The sequence below is a fragment of the Hakea prostrata genome, chromosome 3 (genome assembly GCF_041222555.1).
Source record: "Hakea prostrata isolate BN-2017 chromosome 3, UWA_Hpros_2, whole genome shotgun sequence".
In the NCBI taxonomy this organism is placed as follows: domain Eukaryota; kingdom Viridiplantae; phylum Streptophyta; class Magnoliopsida; order Proteales; family Proteaceae; genus Hakea; species Hakea prostrata.
Window position 1 is genome coordinate 15905762 of NC_142602.1, and position 23638 is coordinate 15929399.

General features: G+C 38.4%; 1 protein-coding gene across 1 annotated transcript; it reads left to right on the top strand.

Moving 5' to 3' along the window:
• The first annotated feature begins 180 nt into the window (after window positions 1-180).
• On the top strand, window positions 181-22407 carry LOC149021173 (putative plastid-lipid-associated protein 4, chloroplastic). The gene is made up of 6 exons (XM_089149433.1): window positions 181-554; window positions 2627-2740; window positions 5538-5633; window positions 19290-19364; window positions 20579-20649; window positions 21840-22407. The coding sequence occupies exons 1-6, from the start codon at window positions 219-221 to the stop codon at window positions 21910-21912; spliced, it is 765 nt and encodes a 254-aa protein (XP_089005559.1). The 5' UTR covers window positions 181-218; the 3' UTR covers window positions 21913-22407.
• Window positions 22408-23638: the final 1231 nt, after the last annotated feature.

Below are 23638 nucleotides of genomic sequence, written 5' to 3' on the forward strand. Positions count from 1 at the left end.
CTTAAACCGGATCAAGCTCGTGGCTCGCCCAGCATATTCTCGGACCCACCTTGCACCAAGGGTCAAGGGTATTCGAATTTCGAATTTACTTCTGAACCACACAGTTTCTGGAACCCGCTCCAGAAAAAATCAAGGGGACAAACCGAGTCTGGGCCGAGTCTGCTAAGCAATTCCTTAATTATGCCATCACCAACTCCACTGAAATTATTCACAACCGCATGCAGTATCAGTCCATGGCCTTATCATCTTCTGTTGCTCCTTCTGTCGCCCTCACAGCATCACTCCAACCAAACCCTTCTCTCTTTCCTGCTATCCATGCTCACTCTTCATCCACCTCTGTCTGCTTCCCTGCAAAACCCAGCTGCAAAACCGAAAGCTACAAGTTAGGTAGCTCTGCAGGTCCTCTGAAATGGAGGACTGGAGTTTCTTTCCTTCAATCACTCTTGACCAATGGTAAAGACACTAAAACCCGCAAGGATGAACTTCTTGAGACCATTGCTCCGCTTGATCGTGGTGCGGATGCTTCTCCTGAAGACCAACAACGAGTTGATCAGGTAAGCTTCAAACACCGTATAAGATTAAAACTTTGATTCCAGTGTAGAGTTTTCGAGCACCGAATAGCGTCTCTCATGAAACCCAGAGTTCTACTTTTTGTGAAAACCGAAAATTCAAGATTTCGTTGGTTGTGTGCTGATGTTTTAGAGATAGTGAATTAGTAATATACTAATATGTATGAGAAGTATTACCAAAAACTGAATAAACACCTCAAAATCGTGGAAAATGGAATTCCAATTTGGATTCTATGGATGATCTCTGTCTCGATTATTGAGAAGCGGACTGTGACATTGAGGACATGCTTACATTAATCCAGTTAATTTTCTCCCATTGACGGAACTCTTCCCGAATTGCAATGACTATGTAGAAGAATGGTTGCTAGAAATATAAGTATAAAGCAAGCACCATTAGATAGAAGGCAAATGATTCACTGATGTGGCTGACCATATACAGGAACTTGGGTTCTATCTGAATGTTTGTGTCCGGATGACAAAGATGTGGAATATTGATGATGATAGTTTGATTATTAGAACCCAGTTTGTTGGCATCCGTTGATCATTGAGATAGATACAGTCCTTTGGTAATTACTCAATTGTTACCAAGTGAGACATAAAAGAGGTAAGCTGATGTGGCTTATTTGTCACATCTGCTCATTTTTCATCTCCAAATTTAATGACTTCATGTCACCACTGGTATCCAATATCAGTCTCTTGGTTTCAACACCCATAGTAACCCCCCTCCTTTTTTATCTTTTTTGGCATTGGATGGAATACGAGGACGATAAACAAGAGGCTTGTCTCTTTTGATATACACACAGCATCCACTAGCTTCTGCTGCCTGAGAAACAGAAGAAACCAGGGCGACCTGGTTGAAATTCACCAATTACTGAAGTTGCAGACTAGGAGAAAACGGCAACTGTGAGAGGTTATCAGAGCATGGCTGGAATGTTGGAACCCCAAGGAGGTATATTTGTCTTCTTACAAAAGCAGGATGGCTAGTATTCTTTCAAAAGGTGCAATCAGGGGATCAATGGAGCTTCAGATTTGTGGAGTGTTGCATTTTCTCCGATTGATAGTAAAACTCTTGGTTGAGAATATATCCACTTTGTTTCAGCATTTTTTTATGGTTGAAGTACTTTTTCTCACTTTCTTTTTTTGGTGGTGGGGAGTATCCTTGTAGCCGACCCCATTTAGTTGAGAAAAAGCTTCTTCTTGTTGTTGCCTTTTTTTTTTGGGTTGGGGGGTGGGGGAGGGGAGGGGATCTGCTTGAGCAAAGTAAGGTACTAAATGTGGCCATCTATAGAAACCCTTGTTTTGACATGACTCATCAAATGAGTAATTGCAAGAACTAAGAATCTACTCATTTGCCCACCCACGCACCCTCAAACCCCCCTCAACCTGAAAAAAATAAAAATAAAAATACAGTTTGCTAATAAGATGACAGCCAGATTAGCAACTCATATACTTGTGGATATTGTCATGCGGAAAAAAGCATACATTTTATGTGGTACTTTTTGCAAAATGTTTTAAGAGTTGCCTAATTGCCTAGCTGAAATCCAAATAGGTTATGAGCATAACGATGTAAAGAACTGCACAAATGGTATTAACAAATAATCTCAGCATGGAATACACAATATATTAAGATTAGGCTTCATTGGTCAGACAGTTATACTGCATAGTTAGTTGTAACTTGTAACAAAGTCAAAATCTTTGGATGACTTGGTCCTTCCTAAATATTATGCTTGTTAGAATGAATTTTATGAATTACAACCTCATTTTATATGGGTACAAATGAGTTATAAACCTTAGGAGGCTTTATTTGTTTCAGAAGTTAAGAAAGAACTGGATTGGTAAGCCTCAATCATATTGTTTAAGAATTACAGAGATTTTCCTGTGATCAAAACTAAAGTTCACAACTCCAGGTTTTCACTCTTTTTTTGTTATGGCGTTTGAGAAATTCCTTTTTAACTTATTGAAAGAAGTACAATATTTCATTCTAAGTTGGGGAAGTATCGTGTTATTCTAGGTCTTGATTACTGTTCTTTTGTTCTGGACCTTTTTTTGGGTATTAGATTGCACGTCAGCTTGAAGAAGTCAATCCAACAAAGGAGCCACTTAAGTCTAATTTGCTGAATGGAAAGTGGGAGCTTCTTTATACAACTTCGAGGTCAATACTGCAAACTGAGGTTTGATGTTAACCTCAAGTTATTAATAAACATATTGTTTTTGATAGGTCATACTGAATGTCTGAGACTCCAACTGTTCAAACATAAGATGTTAGTACAGACCTTTTGCTCTTCGCCAAATTCGTTACTCTGGGTCTTTTATTTCCACTGCAAATCATGTTGTTACATACAAGATATTTCTTGTTAAAATGCTTGTCAATTAATTGAAAATTATCTTGGACTTTCATAATCAAGTGTTTACAATTGGAGTTAATTGTTCACAATCTTTATTCTAACCCTTTTTTTTTTTTTGGGGGGGGGGGAAGGGATAGATTGGAGAGATTTTTTCTTCTTCTAGAAATGAAGAAAAGGTTGCAAATGCATAGTGATGTAGAATTGAAGACATATTTACGAAAGAAGAAGCCCATTGGGTTAGGCCCATCAAAGGCCTAAAGTTGTCACCTGAATCAGCCCATGACTTTCATGGGGTAGGGCTGTTTTAGTGGGTTAAAGTTAGCCCACATATGTTGAACTTCATAGTCTAGACCTAAGCCTAAGTCTAGTTTTTAGAAAGTCAATAAAAGGGGCTTTAGTTTGAAAATAAGAGAACTCATTGTCAAAGGAGTTCTCCTTTGTCAAGAGTTAGGTAGTAGTTGAGTCATTAATAGGTAGGTGGTGTTAGCTAGTGGTTGGATGTTGCTATTAATGTTTATGTCTCTTTAGAATGCTATATAAAGAGACTTATGTAAGTGGTGAAAACACAACTTATGAATTGAAATCAAATTGCTTGCTAGCATTCCTCCTCTTTGGAGAACCCTTGTGTTTGATCAAGGTAGGTTGGTGTTCGATCCAATCGATCCACCTTGCGGTGTGAAGCCCGGGTGTTACTTTGTTGTCCTTATTGTTCTCTTAATTCTCTTATATTGTTCCATCCATTCTTCTTTATAGCATACTGCTGTTTTGAAGACCTAGTTAGTCCTTGTTCTTAAACCAATATCCTTGTTCTACCACTTCAGTTTTCAGCCTTCCATTATATCTGAATTTTATCTATCTTAAGTCTATCAAATCTGAAGATTGATTCCCTGTGAAAGGTCCTATTTGGCTACTGTTTTGATCATTCAAATATAGTACTACATTACATAGTATATAACATCAAAATCAAACATACTTACCTTGTTTTAGGGAAACAAAAGAAAGAAAGGAAAAACCAGAGAATAGAGTTATTTAAAAAAGAAAAAGAAAATAAAGGGGAGAACTTTGAGAATGTCCTTCCAAATAAGACTGAAATATATGCATCGTTCTACTCCCTGCAGTAAGGTCTGTTAGGATCTCAAATGAGTTATAGTCCATCATTACTATGTTAAAAAGTGGATGGCAGTAAGAATGGTGTTCAGTTGAGGAATTAAGGCATATACTTGATGGTTCTTGAAGTTGAAAATGCTAAAAAAGCAGACGAACGAGTGATTTGATTTGTCATTGAACATGGAGCACTTGAGTTTCCCCTGCTTGGATTAAGTAGATTAATTCTGCTTCGTGAGGGTGATCTAATATCCCCCTAATTTCACTTTCTCATACTTGTGGAATATTTCAGGTTGTTCCTGAGGAACTACGAGCAAGACAAAGGGCTTATTTGATGTAATTAGTGTCATTATTTTTGGTGTAATTTCTGGACTGATGCATGAAAGAGGTCTTTCATAAGTGAGGCTACAAATAGGGCTGGTTAAACTTTTCTCGTCAATACCATGATTTGCTGATGGTTTGACATTTTAGGTGGTTCGGTGATATTTCAGACCTGGTTCAAGAGTCCCTACATAGTTTAACTGAATGGGACAAAACATTTAGGACATGGTTTCATAGATTTGCTATGTCTTGAATACTTTTAACTTTCATCATGAATTTGTTATGCTTTAATTGTTTACACTCATATGGCTTTACAAGCTCAAGTAGGCTATCTCTTAAGGGATTGTTTTAGTTGTCAGGCTAGGTGTTAAGCTGTTGGCTAGAGAAGCATTCCGAGTTGAAAAGAGATATCTTGATCTAGGTTTTAACCAGAGAAATTCAAGAAAGGGTAGATGGAACTAAAATTGTATGGAAAAGGAAAATTAGGGGTGCAGCTAGGAGAAAGGAATCTTTCTAGTCTTTGTTGAATTGTGGCTGAGTTTGATTGTTTCATGAAGAAAAAAGTTTTTGTGATCAAGATCTTAATGTGATAGTGGTTGTCTGCTGCAGTTTATGAAATAGGTTTTGGGGTTTGATTGCAGAGCTAGAATATGGTATTTTAATCCTCTCCTAGTTGCATAGATTTTCCTGTCTTTGTGCTTATCCTAGCTGTTGTTGTTTGTGTTATTCTCTTTGGTGGTTCTTTGTTCAATGAGGCTTTGGGGTGTCAGGTTGTATTCGTGTCTGCTATTTAAGACTTATCAGTTCAATGTTCTAACAAAAAATGATAATGGGCAATATTGGAATCCTATATTTTTTTCCTCAGAAAGAGCATTTTTCAACCATTGCCATAAATCTGCTCATATTCTTACCCCGATCTTCATGATCTATTGCAGTTAATATGTTCTAGCCTGATTAGATAACTTCGTCTTTTGCACATGGGAAAAACTCAACATATGACTCCCTCCTCATGATCCCACAGATATTATGTGTGCTATAGATCTGCTTATCTTCATGATCTATTGTAATTATGTGTTTCCTAGCCTGTTTAAATAACATCGTCTTTCTACACATGGGAAAATGTCAGCATATGACTCTTTCCTCTTGTTTTAATAAATATTCTATACAGAACTGGCACTAATCAATTCAAATTTTACAGAGGCCAAAAATATTACGATCACGTGTAAACTACCAGGCGATTAACCTGGATACATTGAGAGCCCAAAATATGGAAACTTGGCCCTTCTTTAATCAGGTACATTTTTCAATGAATGTTGGACCTTATTGTTGTTCTTTTTTCCTGATAAAAGTTTCTATTTTTTGGCCTTTAGTCGGTTAGTAACGGTAGAAACTGTTACCTGAGTATTTAACATTTATGATGAGTTTGTAACAGATAAACATTCTGGCAGTCAAGTCAGATATTATGGCTTCCCATAAAAGACTTCAGATATTATGAAGGTCTGCAAGATTTTGCTGCTCCTGGAGCAGGTTATTTGATGCCATTGCAACATCTGGCATGAAATAACTCTTTTGTATTTTTCTAACATTGTCATTAGACTCATTACGCAAGCATTCTTTTCTTCTTTTGATAAATACTGCAACCATAAGCATTCTTGACTTTGAAATTCATTTGGTTGCCAGTGGGAAAGGTAGTCTGGTATTTTAAATCTGACATTTCAAAACAAACTTTTCTGCATGCAGTTGGATTTTTTTCTGTGTCAGGAGTACTAATAGAACTGGTGCTAATCAGTCGTCTCTTGATCCCAGGAATAATCCTATATCTACATTCTAACATGCCATCTTGGGAATAGTGAGTATTACAGCTTCTATTGTCACATGTTGACTGCAGTTACTTGTGAGAAATAGTTAGGGCAGGGTATATCCAGAGAATGTGTAGCTATAGGTGTCCTACTTGACATTCTGTTTTTTTTTTTTTTTGGATGAATGAATAATTAAATTGAAAGCCAAGAAGGAACAAAGGATGAAGAGAGGGGGGGGGGAAACAGTCTTAAAGGAGGAGACCGGAGAGAGAAGCAAAGACCCTAGGAGACAACAATGAGCATGTTCCTTGGGGGATGGGGGATAGAAAGAAGCCTAACAGAAACATCAAAATATATGGCATTTCGAATCATGTCAATAGAGCAGGATTTGGAAGTCCATCTTCTAAGATTTCGCTCCCACCATAGATGATGGACAGTGGCACAGAAAACAAGCTTGCCAATCAGGTCACAAATGGAGGAACCCGAAAAAAATTCCAAATACTAAGACCAATCCCAAGCAAAGCCAAAAGAATGCTACGAGCGAGGCCAAATAGAAGCTAGGGCTATTCCCCAAAGGGAACTGGAGAAAGGGCAAGAGAAGAAAAGGTGTTCATGGTCCTCTGAACCATTTCAACAAAGGATGCAATTGGGGTTAACTGGGATATGACTGCTAATGAGGAGGGACTGGGTGGGGAAGGCAAGGTTTAGGGCTCTCCAAAGGATTAAGGAATGACAGGGAATGTGACCTTTAAACCAAACCAAAGGGGGCCAAGAGGGCTGGGGGGAAGGGGAATAAAGGAGGTTCCAAGTTGAGGAAGTGGAGAAGATTTTGGTGGGGGACGGAAGCTAAACAGTGAGGTCATGAGGGGAATCCAAAAGGGCAAGAAGCGAATCCTAGACTTGTGTGAGACTAGGGTGGGGGGAGGGGGGACTAGGAACCAGTAGAGATGAAAGAGGAAAGAGAGGTGGACTTGGGGATGCGGGTGTCATAGACAGTGTGAGGGCCAAGGAGGGTGAAAAGAATACCCATTGGATGCCATGGATTAAGCCAAAAGGAGTTTAAAGAGCTAGTGGAAATAAGGGTGGAGATCGCAAAGAGAGTGCGCGGTCTCAACAAAAGGAGCTTTCTTCAAACCCAAGAAGGGTTGGAAGGGATGGGAGCGGACCAAAAGGAGTTGGATCTAAGAAGGTAAGAGTAGACCCAATTGATCCAAATGGAATCCTGCTTGGAAACAATTTTCCAGATGAGTTTAAGGAGACAAACCAGATTGACATCCAGGATACGACGAATACCAAGGGCACCTTCGAATTTTGGATGGTAGGTGGCCGATCAACTAACAAGATGAAGGAAGCGCGGGGCTTCTTGACCCTTCCAAAGGAAAGCACAAAGAGAGATTCCATAGCATAGATGGTGGATTTGGGGATAGAGAAGATACCACACCAATAGAGGTAGGAAGAATGGAGTACAAAGCGAATGAGCATGACTTGACTAGTGAAAGAAATGAGCTTGCCCTTCCAGAGTTGAAGCAAAAACTTTTTGCGGATGTGGTCGAGCATAGGGGAGCAAAGTTGTTTTTGTAAGCTATATATTGCATTTTTGTTCATGTTAGTGCGGATATCGTCCACACATATGTCAGATCACAAGTGCAAACTTAAATACCCAATGAATGAGATTAGCTCTAATAATTTTTAAGTTTCAAAGTTTCAAAAATTTCATTTACCCATTCATGGAGATCCGAAATTCAAAAAATGAGTCCACATTCCTAGCCCTAGCCCCTGTTATTGTTGCCCATGGCTCTGGTGACCCAATTCATCTATTCCATCTTCTCCACTGCCCTTGTCTTGGTTGCGGTGGTTACGGTGATACTTACCTTCTCTAGGGAAAAGTGTTTCACACATTCTTATGGCTGACCATCATGTTAATGCGAGGGGCCAAATTAAAGAAAAGATAACATGAGATCTGAATAGATAACATCAAGTACTTTATTGAATGGGAAAATTGAAAAATGTTGAAGGTTAAAGTAGTGGTTCTGATAAATAAATAAGTTCTTACATATTTACATAATAATTCTGGACTTAGCCTTCTCGCTTTTCATTTTTTTCTTTCCACTTGTTCTTTATTAAAGAAAAAGGAGCAAGAACTGTGAATCAGAGCAAAAAAAATCTATCTGATTCCCACACTGCTCCAGAAATCCTGTATTAAGCAACTTCCAAAAATCCAATCTGTTGTGGCAGCCTGTTGTTGTCATCGATGATGAGGATGAGAATGGTGGTGGAATGAGAACCCAGGCAAACCCACCACTAAGTCCAGCACCTCGGCCAGCAATGGTGCCACCAGCACCAACACTACGATGTAACAGATCAAGGTTCAAAGCTGAAGGAGGTACAATCAATGCCAGAGAAAACCCTTCCGGCAAGAAGACTCAATGGTGCTGCTCTGGCTAGGGCTCTATTGGTTGTTGTTGTTGTTACACTCAGACATTACAGGGAAGTCAGTTAGCCTTGGAAGCTTGATCATAGTTGTTCATGGCTAGGGTTTAAATGAGTAAAATCTTGTTCTTTTTGGTGGTTTCATTTTGTGAATTTAAGATTTTTCAGGGATGGATAGATGTAATTGTAAGAACTTTTTGAAATTAAAAAAAGTTCAAAAGTAATATTAACCATTGGATATTTGGATTGACACATGTTGTGTTTGATTCTATTAGGAGTCTAATAAGAGTTTGTATAGGAGTTAAATTAGAGTTTGCATTCATGTAAAATTCTATTCCTTGTAATAGTCTACTTTCCACTTAATTATAAATAGAGGGCTTGAGATCATGGATCAATAAGCCATTCACCACAATCGTTTCTTTCAACATGGTATCAGAGCCTAAATTCGATTAGGATTTTTTTCTCTCTTTCAAACCCTTCGAAACCATCGTTCTTCTCGTTCTTCAGTGCACGATCTTTTCTGTTGCAAACTTCGAAGACCAGGAAGAAAAAAAAAATTAAAGAAGAAGAGAAGAACAATCACCGCTGCTGTTGCAAACCTCGAAGACCGGAAGAAAAAAATAAAGAAGAAGAGAAGAACAATCACCGCTACAACCAAGCTTCTTCTTCTTCATCTGCAACATCTCTTCTTCATCTGCAACATCCCATCGCACCAAACAGAGATTTGCTTAATCCTTGCTTCCGCCATCGACCAAAGAAACAAAAAGGAAAAAAGAAAAAAAAAAGTTCATCGACGCCAGGTCTGCTTCTTCCATCGAACCACTACCAGGTGAAGACTGAAGAACTGCAGACAATTTTTTCAACATGGCCACTATTGATGGTACTACTGCTCCCACCAGCCCTGAACATTACCCCTCTCTTCATCCTCTTTTGGTAAGATTTGATGGGACAAATTATTTAATTTGGTCCCGATCTGCTTACTTGACTATTGCTGGAAGAGGACTTGTTGGATGCATTACGGGCACCACTATCAAACCTACTACCATAGGCGTTTCACAGGATAAATGGATCTCGAATGACTCTCTTATTATGTCATTTCTCTTGAAATCCATGATTCCAAATATTGCCCGTGGATATCTATTACTTGATACTGCGGCCCAAATCTGGAAGGCTACTAATGAAACATATGGACAGTTGGGGAATGATCCACATGTTTATGAGCTACGAAAGAAGCTTCATGAGACTACTCAAAAGGAACTAACTGTGGCCCACTATTATGCTGAGTTGCGATCTCTTTGGCAAAAGTTGGATCATTATGGGGATTATCACCCCACTAATTCAGATGATGTGGCGACTTATAAGAAGCACATTGATAAGATTCGAGTATATGACTTCTTGGCAGGTTTGAACGTGGAGTATGATCAGATCAGAGTACAAGTCTTAAGTCGTTTTCCCTTTCCTACACTAGAACAGTCTTATGCTCTTGTTCAGTGTGAGGAAAGTCGTCGATTAGCCATGCTTCATACTCCTATTATGGAGAAATCAGTTTTGATACATGTTAGCACTAAATCTGATCTGGCTAAGGAGATTGTCAAGTGTGAACACTGTCACAAACCATATCATACTAAGGAAAATTGTTGGAAACTGCTTGGGAAGCATGCTGATTTTGAACAAAAACAAGCACAAAGAAAGGGAAAACCAAAGGCTTATCTTTCTGACACAGTTTCCACCACGCCCTCTGCAGACGTTGGTTTTTCACAAGAGGAGTTTGTTACTCTGCGACGTATTATGCAGTCTTCTACCGCTAGTACAGCTTCGAACACTGCTTCCTCTACTACCCATACCAACTCCTACCTTGCTACTTCAGGTAAAACTTTTACAGGCTTTCAAGCTTCTTCAGTTTCTACTCCTTGGATCATTGATACAGGAGCCACAGATCATATGACAGGTTTATCCACCTCTTTCTTTCAATATTCTCCAACTTCTGGAAAGGATAAAGTTCGCATTGCTGATGGCTCCTATTCTTCCATTGCTGGAAAAGGGACCATTCAGCATTCTCCATCACTTTCTTTGTTTACAGTTTTACATGTTCCCCCTTTCTCTACTAACTTGCTCTCTATCAGTAGTCTTACACATGACTTGAATTGTAAAATGACCTTTTTCCCATCTTACTGTGTCTTCCAGAATCTGGTCACGGGGAAGGAGATTGGAAGTGGTAAACTAGACAATGGACTTTATTTGCTCGAGCCGATTGGAGGATCTACTTCTGCTTTGACTACATCTTCTAATCTGGTCCATTCGGTAATATCAGACCTTCATCAGTGACACCGTAGGCTAGGTCATCCCCCTCTAGGAACTCTTAGGAAAATATTTCCTGATTTGGTTTCTTCTTGTAATGAGGATAATTTTTTTTGTGAAGCCTGCATTTTTGCGAAGCAGACTTGTTCTACCTATTTACCTTCTCTTCATAATAGAAAACCTGTTCCTTTTATGCTAATTCATACTGATGTGTGGGGCCCTGTTGACGTGTGCCTATTACTGGCCATAGGTACTTTGTTACTTTTATTGATTGTCACTCTTGTTCTACATGGATTTATCTTTTAAAACAAACAAATGAGGTTTTCCGATGTTTTCGTGATTTTCATAATATGATTAAAACTTAGTTCAATGCCATTGTGAAGATCCTTCGCAGTGACAATGGCATAGAGTATATTGACGGTGAATTTCAAAGATATCTGGCATAATACATCAAACCAGTTGCGTTGATACGGCTGCCCAAAATTGGGTTGCCGAAAGGAAGAATCGGCATCTCTTAGAGATAGCCCGTTCCATTATGATTGCTATGAATGTACCTGACCAATACTGGAGTGATGCTATACTCACTGCTTCTTACCTTATGAATATGATGCCCAGTAGGATACTTGGTTTTAAATGTCCTAATGAGATTCTTCAGGGAGCCTCTTCTTTTGTTATTCCCCCAAAGGTTTTTGGATGTGTGTGTTATGCGGGAATCCATGACCCATCGAGTAAGCTGGCTCCCCGCGGCCTACGCTGCATATTTTTGGGGTATTCTACTCAAAAAGGGTACAAATGTTATCATCCTCCTTCCAGGAAAACCATTGTATCCATGGATGTAATTTTTCATGAGTTTTGCCCTTACTATACACCTCTCCAGGGGGAGAGTCCTAGAGGAGAGGTGTTCTTTCCGTTTTTAGATCTTCCTATCACACACCAACACAACTTAAGAGTCTCAGAAGAGTTTCCTGACCAGGTGGAGACTTCGGCCAGTATGCCTGAGGACTTTAATCCTCCCCCTTCGATTTCTGAACCATGTGAAGAACCTAGCCAGGGGGAGACCACTCCTGTGAGACACATTGTTGGGGTCTTTCAAAACCAAATTGACCCAGAATAAGGAGGTACAGACTTATCAAAGGAAGAAATACAACCGGCTAAAGCAGGTGGAGAAAGGTGATACGTTACCACTTCAGTCTCCTGCTCTAGAATCAGATTCTATTGAGGTATCTTCTTTTGATCTTTCTATTGCTGTTAGAAAAGGGTTCAAATCTTGTACTCAACATTACATAGCTAAATAGTAAATATGTTTCTTATAACTCTTTGTCTGACTCCTACCGTGCTTTCATATCCTCTCTGTCATCTGTATCTATTCCTAAAAGTTGGCAGGAAGCCTATGCTGATAAGAGATGGAAGGCCTCTATGGTAGAGGAAATGCAGGCAATGAAAAAAAATGACACTTGGGAGTTGGTTACACTTCCTCCAGGAAAAAAACTAGTGGGCTGCAAATAGGTATTTGTGGTTAAACAAAATATGGATGGATCAGCCAACAAGTTGAAAGCTAGACTAGTTGCAAAGGGGTTTACCCAGACCTATGGGATTGATTATCAGGAGATCTTTGCCGCTGTTGCGAAACTAAACACTGTCAGAGTTTTGTTGTCTGTAGCTGTGAACAAAGACTGGAACTTGCACCAACTAGACGTAAAGAATGCCTTCTTACATGGGGAGTTAGCAGAAGAGGTCTATATGGAAATCCCACATGGTTTCTCCGATGACAATACTGCAAGGAAAGTTTGTCGATTGAAGAGGTCACTTTATGGGTTAAAACAGTCTCCTAGATGCTGGTTTGGATGCCTCCTGAAGGCAATGACTTTTATTGGGTACAAGCAAAGCAATGCTGATCATACACTATTTGTCAAGAAGTCAAGTACTAATATCACACTTCTCATTGTCTATGTAGACGATATTGTCATCACGGGGAATGATGGTGAAGAAATTCAAAAGTTGAAGGACTTTCTTGGCAGAGAGTTTGAAATTAAAGATCTAGGGAAGTTACAATATTTCTTAGGGATTGAGGTGGCCCGATCAAATAAAGGTATATTCCTATCCAAAAGAAAGTATGTCCTAGATTTATTATCAGAAGTGGGAATGTTGGGGTGTAAAGCAGTTGATACCCTTATTGAAGCTGGAGCTAAACTTAAAGAAAAAGAGGGAGAACAGTGGACAAAAGATGATACCAAAGGCTGCTAGGGAAGCTTATTTACTTGTCCCACACCAGGCCAGACATCGCTTATGCTGTAGGTATAGTGAGTCAATTCATGCATGATCCATATTTAGCTCATATGAAGGCTGTTATCAGAATACTTCAGTATTTGAAGGGAACTCCTGGAAAATGAATACTTTTCTCACCCACTGATAATCTAAAAGTAGAAGCATACACTGATGTAGATTGGGCTGGATCTCCAGACAGGAAGTCAATTTCAGGTTACTGTACCTTTATTGGAGGTGATGAAATAAGAATTGAAATGTTTGATTCTTCAGTATCTTATTCAGAACTTTACAATCAATATATACACAACTGCTATCTATGAAATAGGAAAGAATATCCTACCTAGAAGATTACAATCAATGAGTAATCTACCTAGAATAGAAGATTGCAATAATAAGAAAAATACCTGTAATAGAATATTACAATCTGATCTACTTAGATTAAAGATACTAATAAAATATTATGATATGATTCTAAGATTTTCCACTCCCCCTCAAGCTGGTGAATAGGCATTCTCCATTCCCGACTTGGATATGCATTTTTGAAAGGTGAGAGCCGCTCAATCCTTTAGTAAGTACATCAGCAAGTTGACTATGTGTAGACACATACGGCGTACAAATCAGTCCGCTATCCGGCTTCTCTTTGATGAACTGTCTGTCAATCTCAATGTGCTTGGTTCAGTCATGTTGAACAGGGTTATGTGCTATACTGATTGCTGATTTGTTGTCACAGTAGAGTCTCATTGGTCCACCCCATTCAACCTTTAGGTCTTCTAAGATAATCTTCAACCAAAGTAATTCACATATTCCTTGAGCCATTGCACGAAATTCGGCTTCTGCACTTGACCGAGCCACAACATTATGCTTCTTGCTCCTCCATGTCACAAGATTGCCACCAAGAAATGTGCAATATCCTATGGTTGACCTTCTATCTACTACTGACCCTGCATAATCAGCATCAGTGTATGCTTCTAGTATCATTCCTTTATTCCTTCTAAATAAAAGGCCTCTCCAAGCGTCCCTTTTAAATATTGTAGCACACGGTGAGCTGCATGCAAGTGAATTTCCTTTGGACTGTGCATGAATTGGCTGATTACACTAACTGCATATGCTATGTCTGGCCTTGTGTGAGACAAGTAGATTAGTCTTCCTACTAGTCTTTGATACATCTCTCGGTCCACAACAACATCTTCTGCATTACCAAGTTTACTTGTTGGGATCTATTGGAGTGCTTGGTTGGTTTACACGCGGCCATTCCCTGTTTCTTTAAGGAGATCAGTGATATACTTTTGTTGAGAGATGAAAATGCCTTGTTGAGAGTGAGCAACTTCAATGCCAAGGAAGTATTTTAATCTTCCTAAAGCCTTGGTCTCAAATTCCTTAGCCAAGCATTGAGTCAAATTTTGTTTCTCTTTTTCTTCATTTCTTGTCACTATTATGTCGTCAACATACACAAGTAGTGCTGTGACTCCCCCAGATGATGAGTGCTTGATGAACAATGTATGGTCTCCTTGACTTTGCTTGTATCCCATACTAATCATGACTTTAGTAAATCTGCCAAACCATGCCATGGTGACTGTTTGAGTCCATATAAGGCCTTTTTTAACTTGCATACAATATTAGTAGCTAAATCCTTCTCATAACCCGGTGGAACCTCCATGTAAATTTCTTCCTTTAGTTCACCATGCAAGAATGCATTTTTAACATCAAACTGTTGCAAGTCCCAACCATAATTTGCCGCCAAGGATAGTAAGATTCTGACAGTATTCATTTTTGCAACTGGAGCAAATGTTTCAAGGTAGTCAATCCCGTAAGTCTGGGTGTAGCCCTTGGCTACCAACCTTGCTTTGTACCTTTCTAAAGATCCATCTGCTCGATACTTCAATGTATATATACCCATTTGCACCCCACAGGTTTCTTCCCTTTTGGTAACCTTACAAGTTCCCATGTTCCATTGCTTTCTAATGCTTCCATCTCCACATTCATAGCTTGCTTCCACTCCTTATTGGATAAAGCCTCAGATAAGGTGTTAGGAATGGCAATGGTGTTTAAGCTTACCAAAAAGGCTCTATGAGATGGGAAAAATGTTTAAAGGACAAGAATTGGGCAATAGGGTACATGGGTTTCGTTGTGCATTCTCTAGTGCCTTTCCAAATGGCAATAGGAAGGTCTAGTTCATTACTATCTATGGGCACATCGAATTCGGTTTGTAGTGAAGGATTAGTCATTTGTACCTCATTTCCAGAATTTGGATTGGAGTCTTGAACTTGCACTGATTCTGGAACAAGATTCTTCTTCCTTGAGAACACCTCATTCATTTCGAAGTTTGACATATGTTCATGTTGTTCACAGTTTGACACAGGTGAGTCTGACACAAGTTTAGGTTGTTCACAATTTGACTCAGGTGACATAGTGAAGTATTTGGGAGTGAACTCTAAGTCAAGTAAGGAATTCCCATTCTTATCTTCCATTATTGAATGCTCCCCCTGAAGATGAGGTGTGGAAAAATAAGACTTATGTTCATGAAAAGTGACATCAATGGAAACATAGAACCGTTTTGAAGGAGGGTGATAGCACTTATAGCCCTTTTGAGTGGAGGAATATCCTATAAATAAACATTTTAGTGCTCTAGGATCTAATTTACCCCGATGTGATCCATAAATATGAACAAATGAGACACACCCAAAAATTCGAGGAACAAGGTTATTTGTCGTTTTTAGGTTTGGGTAGAATTGGGAAAGGACATCCATTGGACTCTTGAATCCTAAGACTCTCAAAGGCAGCTGATTTATGAGATGAGTTGCTATGAGGACTGCTTCCCCCCAAAATGACTTAGGCACATTGTATTGGAATAGGGAGGCTCTAATTACATCAAGAAGGTGGCCATTTTTCCATTCAGCTACTCCGTTTTGTTATGGGGTATCAACGCACGATGACTCATGTATAATTCCCTCCCTTTGAAAGAATGGAGTTAGAATTTGATTGAAATAGTCTCTGGCATTATCAGATCTAAATCTTTTTATACTAACTCCAAATTGGTTTTTAACCATGGAATGGAAGTTGGGAAGAACACAACTAACATTGGATTTGTTTTTGAGTAGAAAAATCCATGAGACACGAGTGCAATCATCAATGAATGACACGAACCACCTAGCCCCAGACACATTAGGAATTCTAGAAGGACACCAAATATCACTATGAATGAGATAAAAGGGGATGAAACTTCTTTTCTTGCTTAAAGGAAGTGGTACACGCTTGTGTTTAGCAAGCTCACACACATCACAATGAAACTCATCGACATGTATGCCTTGAAACAAAGAAGGAAACAAAAGACTGATTACCCTAAAGGAAGGATGTCCAAGTCTGTGATGGTAAAGCCAGATTTTTTTCTTTATTGGTTTGAGAAGGACTACCATTAGTAGCATGTGATTGGCTTGGTGCCTCAAGGTAGTAGAGTCCATCCCTTTCTCTAGCATGTCCAATCGTCCTCCCCGAATCCTTGTCCTGAAATATACAATGACTATGGTGAAAGACTGCATTACAATGTAAATCTTGCGTGAGTTTCTTCACAGAAACGAGATTTGTAGATAGTCTAGGAACATGTAGGACATTTTTCAAGGTGAGGGATGAGTTGAGCTCAATATTTCCAGTTCCAGCCACAATAGTTAACGAGCCATCAGCAGTAGCTATCTTCCTACTACTTGGACAGGGAGAATATGTGGTGAAAAGATTTGGTGAGTGTGTCATGTGGTCAGTTGCACCTGAATCTATGATCCAGGGGCTTGGAAGAGAATTATTAGAGACATTTAATCCAATAGAAAGTGGAAACTCACCTGAATATGCCAAAGAACATGTACCTGGTTTTTTGTTAAGGTTGCTCAAAAGAGTTTTTACACGTTCTATGTCCTCCTGATTAAGGCTAGCAACCTCTTTATTAGTGACTTCGAGTTGCTTTGTGCAGATGTAACATGCGCCCGACCATTATTTCCGGATTGCTCTCCTTTGTGCCGCCACTCTCGGCTAGGAGGTTTACCATGAAGTTTCCAAAGCATCTTTCCCGTGTGTGACGAGCTTTCTTGTAGTAGGTACACCATAGATTGTCTTTGTTTTGCAATTCTCCATTCTGCAGATTTTTTATTTTCTGATCAAATGCAGTCCCGAAAGTAACCTCTCTTGGTTCTGACATACTCTTTGTAGGTGCTTAAAAATAGTATGTGAAATAGTAACCAAAGATGCAATAGAATGACAGATAAGGCGGAGAAATAAAAAATATGTTTTTCAAGTAAGGAAAAATAAACAGAACAGAGCAGAATAAAGAATGGCGATAAAGGCCAAAGGAAGAATAATCTCGTGTGGGCGGAAACACCAGAGATTAAAGGCAATGAAGGCCTGAAAGCTAGACAGCAATCCCAAGATTGGTTGGCTCTGATGCCATGACGAAATAAGAATTGAAATGTTTGGTTCTTCAGTATCTTATTCAGAACTTTACAATCAATATATACACAACTGCTATTTATGAAATAGGAAAGAATATCCTACCTAGAAGATTAGAATAAATGAGAAATCTACCTAGAATAGAAGATTACAATCAGTGAGAAATCTACCTAGAATAGAAGATTACAATCAATGAGTAATCTACCTAGAATAGAAGATTGCAATAATAAGAAAAATACCTATAATAGAATATTACAATCTGATCTACTTAGATTAAAGATACTAATAAAATATTATGATATGATTCTAAGATTTTCCACATGAGGTAATCTAATTACTTGGAGAAGTAAGAAACAAAATGTGGTAGCTTTATCTAGTACTGAAGCTGAATATAGAGCTATGGTTCGTAGAGTTTGTGAGCTACTATGGTTGAAAGGCTTGCTGCAAAATATTGGAGTCCAAGTTCCAAACCCTATGATGTTATATTGTGACAACAAGGCTGCTATTAGTATTGCTAATAATCCGGTGCAACATGATCGAACTAAGCACATTGAAATTGATAGGTTCTTTGTCAAAGGAAAGTTGGAACAAGGGCTTATCTGCATGTGTTTTGTAAGATCTGGAGACCAAGTAGCAGATGTTTTCACTAAGGGTTTGAAAGAAAGAGATTTCCTTCCTATTATAGGCAAGTTGGGCATGACTAATATCTATGCCTCAACTTGAGGGGGAGTGTTGGATTCTATTAAGAGTCTAATAAGAGTTTGTATAGGAGTTAAATTAGAGTTTGCATTCATGTAAAATTCTATTCTTTGTAATACTCTACTTTCCACTTAATTATAAATAGAGGGCTTGAGATCATGGATCAATAAGCCATTCACCACAATCGTTTCTTTCAACATGTTGCAATCTGATGCCTGCTTAGACAATATCTGTGGTGACGTTTAAAAGAAAAAAAACTTGGTAAATCCCTCTCATTGTGAATTAAAGTAATGGAAAGCCTTTCCTATTACTCCCAGCAAGTTGCTTGTACTGGAAAATGGTTTAGAGGTTATGTGATTGCATTGCATCAGTGTTTCCTGGAGGCCATTTTCAAATTGGATTTCTTTCGTAGGATTTTGACTGTAGCTATATGGTTTGAGTTGATTGTGGACAGACAAAAGTGCATGGAGAAGCTAAACATGGCCAGGGACGAACTTGAGAAAGAAGCTCCACTGCTTCTGTTTTATTGGATGATACAAACCCAGATAGAGTGGATACGTGGAACAGGATCCATCTAGGCTTGACATTGGCCTTTGCTTTGGCCTTCTGATGAGATATTATTGGCTCATTAGACCATTTTTGAGCTTGGATTGGCTAAACGAGCTTATCTTGTACATGATGTTGCTTGGGAAACTTACTTGAACTGCTCGTTACTTACTCATGATCTATAAGCATATTTTTGGGTTTCTGTCTTCTTGATAATTGATCTTTAACAGGCTTTTGAAGGGGGACTGGGGATCAATTTTTTTGGTTGATTGAACTCCTTCGTGATTGCATAATTTTGCATTTTATTCTTCACAGGAATAACTCACCATGTTTTTGTACGGTCTTATATGTATATAACTTCATTTCTGAGAGTGCTGAGTATGTATAAACCCTTGCTTACTATATCAGACACTTGGACGAATATTATTTGTACACATAATGATTTTAAGTTTCCTAGCAAGTTCACTGCAATGTTTTTGCAGGTCACAGCTGATTTAATTCCTCTTAATTCAAGAAAGGTGGCTGTTAAATTTGATTATTTCAAAATTTTGGGCCTGGTGAGTAATTTCTAATTGTTGTTGATGTCAATTAATTTGTCAGAAAATTTTGATGTATGATGGTGAGGGTTTAAGCAGATGGAAAGCAATTCCTTCAATGCTATTGATGTATTATGTATTTGATATTGGAATTAAAATTCATTCCAGTTCAATTTGGTAAACTTTTGTTTTTGGAGGTCTAATCTTCTAGTAGTTATCTATTTCTGGTGGATATGAACTGCTGTGTCTATGTTCTATTGTAATCATATATGTGCTTATTAAGAGCAGTATTAAAAAATTTCATTTAATGTTGATATTTGCATTCCGTTTTGTTTATACTAATACTGCTTCACCATTATAATTGCTCAATTCTTGCAATGGGAAATATGTTCAATTCTCTTTCTGACAATATCATACTCTTTCATTTTATTTTTTAATTTCTCTATGAAGATATATAATACAATTTGTTATGTAACACAAACATGTTCTTTCATTTCTCTTGTGAAAATGCATTACAATGAATGGATCTTGATGGCTCCTAGGTTTAATTGAGGAAGCATTGTGATGCAATGAGATTCTGTGGTTTTAATTTTTGAATTTTGAATTTTAAATTTCCCTTTTTGCTCCTGTTGTGTCCTACATTTCGAAAAGTATGCTTATGTATTAGGTATTCACAGATGTCAGAATATGTATCCATGCAGAATTATCAGAAGTTTGGCATTCTATATGTGAAGGATTTGATTGGATCTGAAAGAAAAAAGTATGAAAACTGATATTCTCATTAAAAGTTGGAAGACTCTTATTATTAGTGTAGGTCATGTCCTGAATTTGAGGATGATGTCAATTATATGTTTGCAAGATAAAAGTTTGCAGCTGCCATGTGGGAAGTTACCCGGTGGTGGGGATTGGATGAGAGCCTTAAATAGCTTGATATTTGGACATTGCTGTGTGCTGATTCCTTTGGAGAAAGAAATCATTCTTTAATTTTTGAGGACATGGAAAACTAACAAGAGTAGGGAAGTTTTTTGGCTTTCCATTGTCCCAGAACTCAGGGAATAAAACACCTATGGAGTTTGTTATTGGGATGAATTTTTGTATTGGGAGGATGGGGTGAATTCAATGGAAAATGCTCTATTTTCTTTGCAGAATCTTTGTTGGTGGTTCCTTTCTTACATTGCCCAAAAAAGAGTTCTATTTCTGTGTGATTTATTAATCATTAATTTTATGTTATTCAGATACCTGTTAAGGCACCTGAAAGAGCTCGGCTTGGTGAATTGGAAATCACATACTTGGATGAGGAGTTGCGGTAAGTCAAGATAACTAGGTGTATTCTATGTGATCTTGAAGATATGTCTTACCATTTCTTTTCTGCAAATCATTAGCTAACAACTGTAATCTAAATGTATGTGATCTATCATCAAACATGGAGAGGACTTGAGGAGGGTTTGAGAAACTATACTTGTAACATTGTTTGAATATTTAATTTGATATAGTTTTCACCGTGGTGTTAAGACTGTAAAGTATCACTGATCAGAGTGGTGGTTGATTTCATCCAGCTGATGCCCCAAGTTTCCCTTCCAAACTTAGCTGAACTCAGGTGGATTATCTGGTTCGGATCCTGCCATGGATCCTGAATTTTAAACTCTGGTTTGGCGTTTTGAAAAGGGTAGGTGGGGGGTTGAAAACTAGCAAATAATGTCTTTAACATGAGAATGAAGTTGCAAATATAGTAGAAATTTTTTCTACAGCATTTTTTCACTTGTCATTTCTTTATTTCACAAACTGATGACCTATAAGGGTGGAATACCATTGTACCATTGCCAGGAAAGTGAATCAGATCATTTAAATTTGGAAGTGATTGATCTAAAGTGGCAGACATTTACTTTCAGATTCAGATTCTGTTTTTCACACTCGGGCAATTTATGGAAAATCTTTGAAAATGGTTAAAACCTTTAGTGGCTCTTTAAGAAATAATGGAGAGCCCAGAAATTCTTGAGTTACTTTAGAGCTTGCTTTCAATGTGTTTTCTTTTGTTGATATTCATTGTTGTGGCCCTCATTAACAACTCGAGCTTTTGGGGCAAGTAGTCATAACTTAGTATCAGAACCAGAAATTTGTGTTCATTCTGGTTAGTGTAAGAGACGTTTGTTGTGTTTTGTGCTTCTGCCTTGTGCCCCCATGGTGCCACATGCATGGTGATTTATATGTGTGAGAGAATGTGTGTGGACCTGAAAATGCTGGGGGTTAGTGTTGTATGTTGATATGCTTCATTGGTGGCTCTTAAGACCTTGACAGCTCAAGCTATTTGAACAAGCATTGTAAGAATTTGTCCCGCATTACAACAGCATGATGATTGTTGGGCATGAACTAAAGAGGCAACATGACCTACTTTTTTTTAACTATAGTCTGTCAGTTATGAGATCAAATCTTGCATCTTTTGTCCAAAACTGCTCTGGTTCATGAGAGTGATATTTTATGTTTCCTTTATTGATGCAGCGTTTCTAGAGGTGACAAAGGAAACTTGTTTATCTTGAAAATGGTGGATCCATCATATAGGGTTCCTGTCTGATTTACAAGTACTTCTGCAGCATTGTTTTTTGTCCGACAATTGAGATTTCTATGGAGTGAAAATAGAGAGAGATTATATTCTGCTTGGAGACGTCGGCTATGGTACTTCAATAGATGAGGGCAACTGGACAAGCTTTTCTTCTCATATTCTGTATCAGGTGCAAAATATTGATGCTGAACTTACTTTTCCTACACACAATTCCCTCCTGATCAAGATGGCTGGCTTACCTCTGGCTGTGGTATGTTGTATATTATACATTCACATTTGTGAAGAAATCAATTAAACGTCCAGCCTAGTGGCAGTTATGTAAGTAAAAGTATTTTCATTGTATAGAGAATTGCAAGCATTTGTAAGATGCTTATACAAGATAATGGTGGAGAGCCGAACAATCTTGGACCTATATATGTTGCAGAATCATATTGAACAATTCCCCTAATAACATAGCAGAAGCAAGTAGCTTCTTTGTGCTTGGGTTATTTGGATTGCTTTCTCTTGGTTCTCTATTGAAGTCTGCCCAAGGTGACCAAAAGGATATTTGAATTTAATTGGATATTATTCTTCTTAGAAAGTTATGAATGATTCTATATTAAGTTTGAACATTACATTTTTGGGACTAATGCTAGAGCCATGTGTAAAACACATGAGGAGATTGTTGAGGGATTCGTCAATGCAGGGTTGATTGAGTGGTGAGATCCATACTTCTCAGTGGAGAGGTTATGGGTTCGACTCTTGCAGACGGCATTGACAGTGCAATGGTATGGATATTCCAACTAAATACTCGGGGTGTAATGCTTTAAGCAATCTTCTGCTTAAACCCTAAACAATAACAGTCGTATCACTTGTAATATTTGAGAAAGTGGGATTGAAATCTTGGATATTGGAGATTCCCTTTGTTTGCAAATCTTGGTACACAGCTTCTCTCGATCCTGAATGTTGGAAAGTACTTCGTTTTCCTTTGGATCTCCCTTGGAATTCCTCAAACCATGAATTTGCGTTAAGAGTCGCAAAACAATACCGAATCATTAGATTTTCTCTCACAGGCTTCATTAAACTTGTCAACCGAAGTCGTAAGTCTGCTGTCACTGTTGTTCTTCCTGACCACTGCAGCTCAGAGGCTCTCTCTGCACATTATAGCAAACGAGTAACTTCTCTAAAAAACTTTGTTCTTGTCCCCATCATTTCGTCTTCTTTCTAATTTTTTTAGTTTCATGACCTGGTGTCCTTCATTGAAATACTTAAGAGTTGCCTTTAGAATTGGTACGAGATCATGGTGACTTTATCGGAGAACTCATTAGAAACTGGAAGTACTTGGAGAGCTCATAGGATACAATCGTTTTTCTCGGCAGATCCTTCTTCGAGTTGGTCTTAATTGTAAATATTTCAGTAGTTTATCTGTAGGAGGTTACGTGGGCGTAACAGAAGCAATGTTTACTTGCAAATTTACTTCGAAAGGTCACATACTTTGAATGTGAATTGCTCAATGAACCATTTCAGCCCTCGATGTAACTATTCTCTCCATCCATGGATTTAGTTTCAGGAAAACCTATGGAAACTTGAGAAAGAAAACTGAATTCAATTTTAATCCTGACAGTTCAGTTGTCCTCAGCATAAATACTGGATTCTCATTGTTCTGTTTGTAGAATTCAAGAGCAACCAAATATGCCAAACCATTTAAACCATGCATACCCATCTCCAATCTGGAGACATCAGGGTCTCCAAGACTAAG

What these genes read in the sequence shown, in the direction of transcription:
- LOC149021173 (XM_089149433.1), top strand. Translation starts at nt 219, where the DNA reads ATGCAGTATCAGTCCATGGCCTTATCATCTTCTGTTGCTCCTTCTGTC. An exon ending in CTTGGCCCTTCTTTAATCAG is followed by an intron (nt 5,634 to 19,289) that starts GTACATTTTTCA and finishes ATGTTTTTGCAG; the next exon opens with GTCACAGCTGATTTAATTCC. An exon ending in ATTTCAAAATTTTGGGCCTG is followed by an intron (nt 19,365 to 20,578) that starts GTGAGTAATTTC and finishes TATGTTATTCAG; the next exon opens with ATACCTGTTAAGGCACCTGA.